Below are 11627 nucleotides of genomic sequence, written 5' to 3' on the forward strand. Positions count from 1 at the left end.
TGTTCATTTAACAAGACATACATTTTAAAAAGACAATGATAGACTTATTTGTATCAATCTGAAAAGTTAAGCCTTTTTCAAATGATTTATATAGTTCTATAGCCCGCGAATTATGTTTAACCCCGCCACATGCTGTATGTTTATGCCTGTCCAAAGTCAGGAGCCTGTAATTCAGTGTTTGTCGTTTGTTTATGTGTTACATATTTGTTTTTCGTTAATTTTTGGTACATACATAATACCGTTAGTTTTCTCGTTTGAATTGTTTTACATTGTCATTTCGGTGCCGTTTATTGCTGGCTATGCGGCATTGGCGTTGCTAATTGTTGAAGACCGTGCGGTGAAATTTAGTTGTTAATTTCTGTGTCATTGTGGTCTCTTGTGGAGAATAGTCTCATTGGCTATCATACCACATCTTCCTTTTTTTATATTTAGTGTGTTGTAGAACTATTAGGAGTCATTCAAAACTCACAATTTGCGAACGCCATGACAAAAACAAACCCAGAAAACGAGACGAAACAAAACGACAAACAAGACGATAAAACTTCAAAGACTGGGCAACAATAACCCTTTACACTCTCGGAGTGGTTTCATGTGCCTCGGACGAATAAGTAGATCATGCAGCACATGTGGCAACTGCCTTGTTGCTGCTCATAGTTACTATGAGACTCTTATCAATAAATGTAATTAAATGGTTGTAGCATTTTGCTATTTGCGTTATATTTCTCAATATATAATCATTACTATTAATCTAACTACGTGTATCCTAAATAGGTATGATGCTTCACTGACAAGCAAATACTTATGGCAATAATTCTTTAACAGATAACATCACGATATTATCAATGCAATTAAATATCAAATCTAGGTTAAAGCCACTGCTATCAATACGTTACCTCATCAATTTATTATTCAATCGAAGCCATGTCTGCAACAGGCAGAAATGTTATTGTGTTAAGATGCAACGACCATTAATGACATTCAGAACAAATGGATGTGTACATAACATGCATAAGGTAACAATCATCATTTATTAATTTAATGTATTATGTCATATCTTTTTAATTTGAAGGTAAAATAATATCGTGTATGTAGGAGAAAATGGTGAATCTACGTTTTTATGATGTGCATCATCATTTTCATTTTTTTTCTCATGTTGATTGGAAAATCGGGAATGCTAGGTAATGAACATTATTAATGAAATGGTAATAAAACATATATGTAGATATACCATATACTATTTTTTTTTTTAACTGAATTTGTGAACGATTATTTTTCAAACAATTAAGTTAAATAAAAAAAACATCTTGCGTCTCTAACATACCACGATTACAGGATAATTCAGCTGCGTTATAATAATAGGTAACATGGATACCAGTGATCCAAATATTACACTGAAAAGTTCACGTCAACTAGCGCTGGCCATGACGTGATCATGTTCCTTCAGTACCTCGTGTTTGAGATAATCATATGTTTTAAATGAGATTAGTATGGTAAACTAAATGAGAAAAATATTTGGACACTTTCATGAGAGTAAAAATAAAAAGAGAAACGTTTTATAAGGAATTAAATTAAATATTAAACATGTTGATTGATTAATTGTCGTTGAACTTCGGTTAAAGTCCAGTGGCAAATATTTAAAGCATGTTCCTTGTGAGAACAAATGAACCAAGTAAATGCAATTACAAATTGTAGCTGGTCAGGAAGCAACTGGTCACTTATGGACTATTTAGAGGTTGTTTTAAGATTTTTAATGTACAGAGAGCATAACACTCTCTTTACACGAGGAAATTATTCACTGATACAGTGTGTTCAAATAGATAAATGAACCTTAAATTAATCAAATGGATTTCAAATCGAAGACGCTTCAAGATTGTTATATTCAAAATAGCTATATAGCCTGTCCAAAAAAAAAGATGTTTTTATCATTTAAACTTGTTTTGCCTTTCATCAAACTTTGTTTTATTATTCATAGCTATTTCACTTTTCATTTTAAATATACTTCACTTCGACTGTAAATATTGATTCAAGTTCAGTAGGGAAATAAACAAAGTTAAACATTGATACTTAATCATGATCAAAGATCATATGTAATATAATATAGTATGCAATATTCATGTAGGTTTCATTTAACAATAAAATATTCTCTATATCTTTACTGAGCTTCCTTTATAAATATAACTAGACGTTATTTTTTCTGATTGAATGGTTTTATACTCGGCGTTTTTGGGCCCTTCATAACTTTGTGTTCGTTTTTTTTTTTTTTTTACATTGATACATTGTGGCTAAACTGGAGAGTTGTCTCAATGGCACTAAAACCAGATCTTCTAATATATATTTACGTGGAATAAAATGTAAATTTAGCATGCATATTTTGTACTAGAATAATATAAGTTTTATTCTAAATAATTCTTCAACCTTATGCTGTATATTTGTTATATTAATAACTGAGTATTTATATTTAGAATGCAAAGCCTCAACTGATTTTTTTTATAATGGAATTATGTTATTAAAACCTACAAAGTCTCCCACACGCTATATTTGAGTCAATTAATCGAAATGTACCGAATTGCATTCCAATTGTTTTCCCCGGTTACTTTGATCAGTAACGCTAAACACTATCAAAGTAACACTATGGAAATCCTGCACTTTTCAATGACATGCACCACGGTTAGATTATATTTATAATTTCCAGGTCACGTGATGACACGCCAAAATCTTTCCAGACCAAAAAAAATATCATAGAGAATTTAAAGAGTATTTCAAGTCTTCAGTTGTCTTTTGTTATAATACATACATTGCATTATGCAAAACTAAATGTTATCCTTCCCAACATTCTTTATATGACACCACACACCTTCAAGTTAGATTAAATGTATCTTGGATTGTAAAATACTAGTAGTGATCAATAGGTCTAGTTATTTGCTTGAATCTGCACAATTTAAGACAGGTTGGTAAGAAATGGTTCCTACAGTTTAATCAAATGAAAAAGATATATGTTTTTTTATTATATTATTAGGACTGATTTACCAAATACAAAATATTCATGTTTGTTCGAATGTTTGTTCAAACAAAATTGTCAAAGCAGCCATTTAAGGGGAGATAACTCAAAGATAATAATATTTCGAATGGAATGAAATGGAAATTTATTATTTTTATTTGTAAGATTGATGACACCAGGTTTACTTTTCATTTTATTAAATAATATTTCAAAACGTGGTCTCATATTTTATTTTCAAAACTCTATCTCATATTTTATTTTTATTTTTCACGTCATTGATATTACTACCTGAATTTATTGATCACGTTCACATATAAGTGACTATATATCATAAGGCGTTATTCTTGTAATACAATTCGAATGCACAAATAGCTTGATGCAGTATACATGACCACAAGCGATTTGTTTACTGCATTCTACGAAAATGTCATATTTTTTTTTGCTTCTTGCATATTAGAAATCTATTTATTAATTTTATAAGAGCTCTGTAAAACTGATTCGTCAGTTTAGTGACCATTCATGCGAAACATTGTTTAATTGAGTATGATGTTAACACAGCTTGTGGCACATCAATACAAGTCAACACAATAAAATTTAAGATTTTTAATCTGAGAAATTAAGTAGTATTCTTTCATTGTTTGATGTATTTTCTGCAGTTTGGTTGGATCAGCAATGGAAGAACAAATGTGACTAATAAAATCGGTTAAACGATTATTACACGCTTGTATCTATGGTTTGCAGCAAAGTAGGAAAGCACAATACCTTACTAACGTTTGTAATAACAGTGACCACGCTCGTATTTTATGTCTCATAACTTATTAAAACTATAAATGACCAATCTCTTTCTAAATGAATTTATCTTTTACCATACATGTATTTATGTTTCAGCAGCCGTTTATTTGCAGATTTGTGTGCTTATTATTTAATGGTAATATGTAAAAAAAAAAATGTAAATGCCTTATTTTTCTTACAGGATTCAATTTAAATACGAAACTTGCCATATCTACTGGTATTGAATTGCCAAAATGGAAGCAGTAACATATTTAAATGGACCCGGAAACATATCAAGTGCTGTTACCGATATAGTCTCTAATTTTACTGTGTTATTACGCAATGTTACAGACATGTTGGACTACTGCGATTACAACCTAACAGACTCTAAAGGGATGTCTAATTCTACACCATCCGCTGGTATGACATTTAATAAGGCGGCAATAACAATTTTCCTCATCACTTCGTACGTTATAATTTTCTTTGTTGGTATCGTGGGGAATTCTTTAGTGATCTATGTGGTCCTGCGATTTGCAAAAATGAAAACTGTAACGAATTTATATATACTAAATTTAGCGATATCAGATGCATCGTTTCTGATAAGTCTTCCGTTTATCATAACGACAACGCTTTTGCAACATTGGATATTCGGAACAGCGATGTGTAAAATATACAATGTACTGTATTCGATCAATTTCGTTACAAGTGTTCTAACTTTAACTGTGTTAAGTGGTGATAGATATCTTGCCGTTTGCCACCCGATACGATCTGGAAAATATCGCACCCTTAATATCGCTTATTTCATATGCTTAATTATCTGGTCATTGTCGTTTCTGGTCATGTTGCCAATCATTTTATATTCCACCACTGTTTCAAATTACAAAGATCCATCTCTAAAGACATGTACAATTCAGTGGCCTTCAAACCAGTTACTTCCGCAAGGCAAGGCCTTTACATGGTATACATTCCTTCTTGGTTTTGCAATTCCTGTGTCAATGATAACTATGTTCTATTCTTCCGTTATTGTTAGACTTACATGTGTTGGTCAGATGATAAAATCGAAGGGAAAACGTAAATCGCATAGAAAAGTGACCAAGCTTGTTCTTGCAGTTATTTTAGTGTATGTTTGTTGCTGGTTACCGCACTGGGTTTTCCAGATAAATCTGACATTTCTGCCTATTTACCAACGACTAGAGGACTGGGAAATATATTTGTTTAATGTTTTTACAGTTTTAACATTTGCAAATAGCATGCTTAATCCGTTATTGTATGCCTTTCTAAGTGACAATTTCAGGAGAAGTTTTGCTAAAGCTTTTAAATGCGTAGCAGCAATAGAACTAGATAGGAAAACAACAGCCGGAGATACTTGTAACAGTGTGTATCCAAAATCTTCACACAAACATGGAGAGAAAAGAAATGATAGACACAGACCTAAATTTGAACTTGATACAATGAAAACATCGAATACGGGATTTCTCCTCTCACCAGATGAAAACGTAAACACTTCACTCCTTGAAACTAGCAGTGTGTATGTAGATAAAGAAAGCCAAACACAGCAAGTTGAAATTTAGCCTACTGAAACTCGTTCTCTATGGTAGGTATTATTCATTCATAGAAAAACATAGTTGAAAATAACAATGGAACACATCATGCATTTTGCGTCCTTTCTACGCCTTTTTTTCGACTCACTCTTAAAAGGTTACCCAAACTAGTACTGTTTCTTAGGGCAAGTTAAGCAATTGCTTGAACATATTTAGGGATATAGCATTCTAGGTTGAATAGTGAGTTCTTATGTTTTAATTAGCTACCCGCGGTTCCTTTATCTTCTGTAAGGATCGAACAGCAATCACGTGTCTTCGTCTCTTGTTTTGAGTCAGGAATATGATCGTCATACATACATTGTAAATATAAGAAGATGTGGTACATGTATGAGTGCCTCTCCATACAAGTCACAATTTGTTATGGTCAGTGGCGTATCCAGGGAAGGATTCCGGGGGATGGAACCCCGCTTTTTTTTTGGACGATCAATGCATTTGAAAGGGGACATATAGTTGGACCCCCCCTCCTCTTTAAAATGGCTGGATCCGCCCCTGAAGCTAAACCATTATAGGTCAAAGTACATCCTCAGCTTAGCTCGATTTTCTTTCTTTTTGTAGTTGATTGATTCTGACAATGTTTATGACCTCTCCTGTATGACCTCTCCTGTATGACCTCTCCTTTATGACCTCTGACTCCTTGTTTTGAATTTACCCCTAAAGTTCGCTATTTTTGTTATACTCTTTTTTTATATTTCCCTAATGATATTTCTGTCAGTGATTTTGCATTGTTTAGAATACGTATTTATGTGTCTGTCTTATCATAGGGCTTTTATTTAGAAAGATTTATCAAAACAAAAAGCATTATATTTGTATTAAATTCAATGTAATGAATCACCGTTTCTCCTATAGCTGCATTATGCCTTGCCCTTATAATAAATCATACAAACACTAATCCTTCTTTGTCATAATACTGAGCATCACACAGCTGTAAACCATATTACATAATGTATAAATGACAACATTCCGTGATATAATTTCTTAAGAAGGCAAAAGATTCATGATCCAATATGAATTATTCAAATACTTTCCAATATTAGCGTCAGTAGTCTGGATTTCATGAAAAGATCGGAGGAGACCAGAACAAACAATATTTTCTGGTTTTATCTATTTGAATGCCTTAAAAATGTTGCCCATTGACCCCAATTTTTCTTTTTATAAATCTTTTACATAATCATAAGTAATCTGTAAAAGTCTTAAAAAAGTCTTAATTATATTTCAATAGTTTTTTAGAACTTTAACTTGTCAATGATAAAGCTATGAAAAGTCAAGAGAGAACATATCCTGCTAGAACGTCAATGACTAATATCTCGAAAACAAGCACATTGACCTAAATGTGTGTTTGCCCTTTTTGTTCCTTGTATATTTAAAACCCCTATAAATATATTCTAGTCTAGTATTATGAAAAGCTTGTTAGTTTGAAATTGAGTGGCAAACTTCATTGACAAACACATTTTAAATAAGAAAATAACGATAAAATGCCAATAAGCATCCGACAGAGTCCAAAAAACATCATTTATGCAATTTTGACACACTTTTCTTCTAAAATATAGCTTTGCAAAGGACAATTAAGGTATGATAAGGGTCATTTTTTTGCCCCTCTTCAAATGACTTCATATTCAATCCAAAAGCCGAAATGACGCAAATCAAGACTAAGTGAAAACAATGACTAATATATATACATGTTTCTACCTGCATTCGATAATGAATTACAATTCTCTTCCAAGTGATTAATCACATATTATCCGTTATGATTCCGTTATTAATTAATTTCCCTTGTTTTGACGAATATTAATGCAGACAGATGTGCTGAAGTGTTGCATGGTATTGCATATAACGTTATGTTGTAGTAGTCAGCACGTTTTGTGCTGACATGACTTATCATTGATATGGTTACATTTTTAAATTAGCTATTTACAAAATATTGAATTTTTGAAATACTAAGGCTTTTCTACCTCAGGTATAGATTACCTTAGCTGAATTTGGGAAAACTTTTAGGAATTTTGATCCACAATGCACTTCAACCTTGTACTTTATTTGTCCTTTTTAACTGTTTTTGAATCGAGCGTCACAGATGAGTCTTTTGTAGACGAAACGCGCGTCTGGCGTATGTACAAAATTTAGTCCTGGTATCTACATTTGTACATGTATGATGAGTTTATTGTACTGTTACAGTAAATGTCTTCATGATTAATTTCCAGCCTTAGACAATAGATAACAAAAAATATTTAATCAAATATGTGTAATAAGGCTTTTCCAAGAGTATAAGATAACCAGGAGTAGAAAGATCACGTCTCCTTATACTTTTTTTAAAATCAAATATAGCAGTATTTTGCTTGTCTACCTTTTTTTGACGATGCATATACATGTACGCGTTATTTTTCTATTCGAAAATAAAACGCTCGAGAAACTGATTGTTTTGCAGTATGCAATCCGCTGACAATGGCTGAGCGCTGTTGATTTTGTTTCTTTTTTATGGAACTACATGTATGTCTTATGAAATCAATAAGAGAAAGGAGTTTTACGAGCAACAAAAAGATATAAATGAACGTTTAAACTCTACAATATAAAGAATATTAAAGGACAGGGGCGGTTCCAACCATATTCAAGATCGTTCATAGTAACCCACCCTCCCTTTGTATCTGCCACTGTAGGAGAAACAAAGATGGATGTTTTCTTGTTAAAGAACAGTGATCCTCACATGTCCTTTTAGAGACACAGATCCTTAACAATAGCTTATCAGTACTGGTTTTTGAACTGACATACATTTCAGGGAAATACAGAGGCGTTATTAATCATTATTGTAAGGTTATATTGATTAGGTTGTAAAACACCTAAAAATATCTAAAAGCAGAGTAAAAAATTAAATTGTATATCTATTTTCAAGCAACAATAACTTCAATGTCAGTGTTGTATTTGTATCCAGTTTCAAGTTAATCGATTATTTTCAATGTAGCAATTTTGCAAGTCTCGATTTCTATCAATATATAATTGTTTCTGATTGGCCAGTTTCCATTAAACTTGTGAAATCACTTTAAGGCAATTGTAAATGTAAAAAAAAAACTGATTTATATGACCTAAGTGGATTTTTTAATCAACTCAAAGATAGCATCTTCACAATTAAAAACGACTGTTTGTCGGAGGTCGAATTCGTAGGTTAAAGTTCAGTATGTATAGCGCATTCAAATCAATTTTAAAATATATTTATATAAGGTTTCATTCATGATATTGTTTAAGCTGGTTGAATAGATTATGTTTGTATTTCGTAGTTGATATGATACATTTACTAAGTGTATATAGCCTATTTGTTGTGCTTATCATATCTTTTTTTTTCTTCTTTGTTTAGCCATGATGGCGTTGTCAAATTATTTTTGACTAATGAGTTTAAATATCACTTTGTTATCTTTCGCCGCTCTTATGAGTTTGCAAGATCCTTTATCATCTGTATTGAATTAAGAAAAACAAGTGAAACAAAACAATAATGGTATAAATAAGGATGAATACAATACAATATTACAAAAAAAATTGAAACTTGACAAGGCTGTACTCGTGTTCACCAGAAGAATAAATTTAATATTCAGGTATTTGGCACAAACATTCTGGATTTTTGGTCCTCAGTGTATTTCATCTGTATATTCGTACTATACATGTATATGGCGGTTTTAACTTTTTTGATTCGCGATCGAGTGACACTGACGAGTTTTATGTAGACAAAAAGCGCGTTTAACGCAAATAACTTTAATCCTATTACCCTTGACTTTATTTTCACTGATAGCTCGGGGCCTCCTCTGCATTGCTCATAACGTTCAAAATACTGTGCGAAGAAGAACTAAGGGCGGGGACGTGGCTATTGCAAAATTAAAGATTTCAATAATAAGCAATCGATATGCGTGTAGATAAATAGTCCGCTCCTCCAGCGCTAAGTATGATTTAATCACTGCAATGACGTGTGGCTTTTGAACCAAAAGCAGCAATCAAAGAGCCGTTTCCTTGCCATTGTCGTCAAGTGCAGATAATGATTTTGTAGCTTACATTGACACAATGTATACCCTCATACGACTCTGTTACATTTTATAAATATCAAGCTCCATTACGATATTCAATCATTGACTCAAACTGATAAATCTTGTGCACTTTTCAGTATTATATTTTTCTTTTACACTGCATGAAATAATTTACATTTGGCATGTTCAAAATTGTCCATTGGGAACCATTAACATTTAAGGATCCAATTTAATGTCAATAACAGAATTATATAATGCAGTCAGTGCATATTGAGTTGTCTATTATTAGAAAATCCAATACAAAGAAAACAGATATTTTCATATAATTTGAATTGTGTTTGAATAAAAGATAAGTGTCATCACTTTTATCCTACATTCTGGCAATTTATCTTCATGACAGCTATAAGCGAGATAATGAATACGCATATAATATTTGCACAGCTCATTTAGTATGAGCAATCGGTAGTAAGGGTTTTTGTTGAAGTGACAGTTTCGTATCTTTCCCGATGTCTGAGCCCAAGATATTAATAAAGATTTGTATCCAACGATAGCATTCACGCGTGAAAGTTAGATTAAAAAGTCTATATATCAAACGAATACTTAACGCTTAATACATAACCTTTCAAAAGATAAAAGAGACATAATTATGTTCAGAACGGATAATGCCAAAAACAAAATGTTCCTAACATTTTCTTCAATAACGGAGAAAACTAAACCTATTGAGCTCGTTTTTCAAGTTGTTTTTTCAAGTTCTTTCTTTATCCCATATTGTGCGTATTTTGTTTTAATTTTGGTCTAATTATTCGTGTACAATTCTGTTTAAAGAGACCCAGTAAAAAGTAAAAACACAAAAATACTAAACTCTAAGGAAAATTCAAAAAGGAAAGTCACAAATCAAATGGCAAAATCAAAAGTTCAAACACATCAAACGAATGGATAACAATTAACTGTCATATTCCTGACTTGGTACATGCATTTTCTCATGTAGAAGATGATGGATTGAAACAAGAGGCCTAGATATTTTATCTGAAGTAGCACATGCCTGTCAACATTGAGGTTGTGTGTTCGAACCTAACACGTTACAGGTATGATCGACGCTGATCTTCATAAGCTTGGAATGCTAGTTTTCGTATCGAAATTCGACGGTTCTTGTCATGTACATGTTGTACTACGCGTTTCCTCATCAATAAAAACGTGTATGCATGAAACGCTCAAGACATATATGTGTGTGTTTATGTTTATAAATATAATGCACCATAAAACAAATAAAAAGAAATATTTATAGTCAATAATATACGAAATTGTTCATTAACTTATGTATACATTTTGAAGACACGTCTAGCAATGTAAAACCTAACATCATATTAACTAAGCAAGAAGTTAAGGGGGAACCTCTATCCAATCATACCACAATGCAACTACACAATACCGGTCTACACAATGTATATTCAAATATGGTGTTTATTAGATTACAAGTTTTCCCGCCGAAGTTGAAGTTGGTCCAACGTCGATTAGTTTATATATATTTAATGATGACGTTGTGGCAATATTTTCAGATAAGCATCTTAATATATTTTCTCTATTTTCAGATAACGTATCATCGATGTAAATTACAGGGATCATAACATCAAAGATGTGGATCGCATTATTCCTAAATAATCATGTTGGACAAAGCTAATTTATAAATCCAGATTAGTTTCGTATTCATTTTATAAATGTATTGTATTTTATGTTTATATTTTATGATGTTAAAAAAATTATATAATCATGTACTACATATTAGATTATGTATTTACTTCAAAACACAAAAAACACAATAATTCTCATATATATGTCGCGTACAAGTTGCGATTTTGTACAGGTTCAAACATGTACAAAAATGTTGTACATGTTATTATCTAGTATAATGCAAAAATACAAGTTATAACATGTACAAAAGTACCTCATACATGTTATAACCTGTACAAAATATTGATTAAAAATAGTTGTAACTTGTACAAAATTTAAGATAAATCTTAATGAAGTAAAATATACATTTGAATTTACCAATGCATAAAGAACAACAATAAAAGGGTCAGAACGTGTCTTTTTCCGTAGAGGACAATGATCACAAAGTTTCAGGAATATATGTTTCATGACTTATATTGGCAAAATGTGTTTTCATGTAATAATTGTATGTTTTATGCAGTCCATCATGGCTTAAATAAGTGTGACATTATTTACTATAAGCTTGCATTTCCTAAATAACAAAGACATTAA

The 11627-nt window shown here is 31.7% G+C and overlaps 1 protein-coding gene across 1 annotated transcript; it reads left to right on the forward strand.

Annotated features, from left to right (window-relative positions):
- Positions 1-3975: 3975 nt before the first annotated feature.
- On the forward strand, positions 3976-11059 carry LOC134724585 (somatostatin receptor type 2-like). The gene is made up of 2 exons (XM_063587695.1): positions 3976-5363; positions 10958-11059. The coding sequence occupies exon 1, from the start codon at positions 4024-4026 to the stop codon at positions 5338-5340; it is 1317 nt and encodes a 438-aa protein (XP_063443765.1). The 5' UTR covers positions 3976-4023; the 3' UTR covers positions 5341-5363; positions 10958-11059.
- The last annotated feature ends 568 nt before the right edge of the window (positions 11060-11627 follow it).

The sequence above is a fragment of the Mytilus trossulus genome, chromosome 7 (genome assembly GCF_036588685.1).
Source record: "Mytilus trossulus isolate FHL-02 chromosome 7, PNRI_Mtr1.1.1.hap1, whole genome shotgun sequence".
In the NCBI taxonomy this organism is placed as follows: domain Eukaryota; kingdom Metazoa; phylum Mollusca; class Bivalvia; order Mytilida; family Mytilidae; genus Mytilus; species Mytilus trossulus.

Bases quoted from the DNA above. Each gene is read 5' to 3' on its own strand.
- LOC134724585 (XM_063587695.1), top strand. From the start codon at position 4,024: ATGGAAGCAGTAACATATTTAAATGGACCCGGAAACATATCAAGTGCT.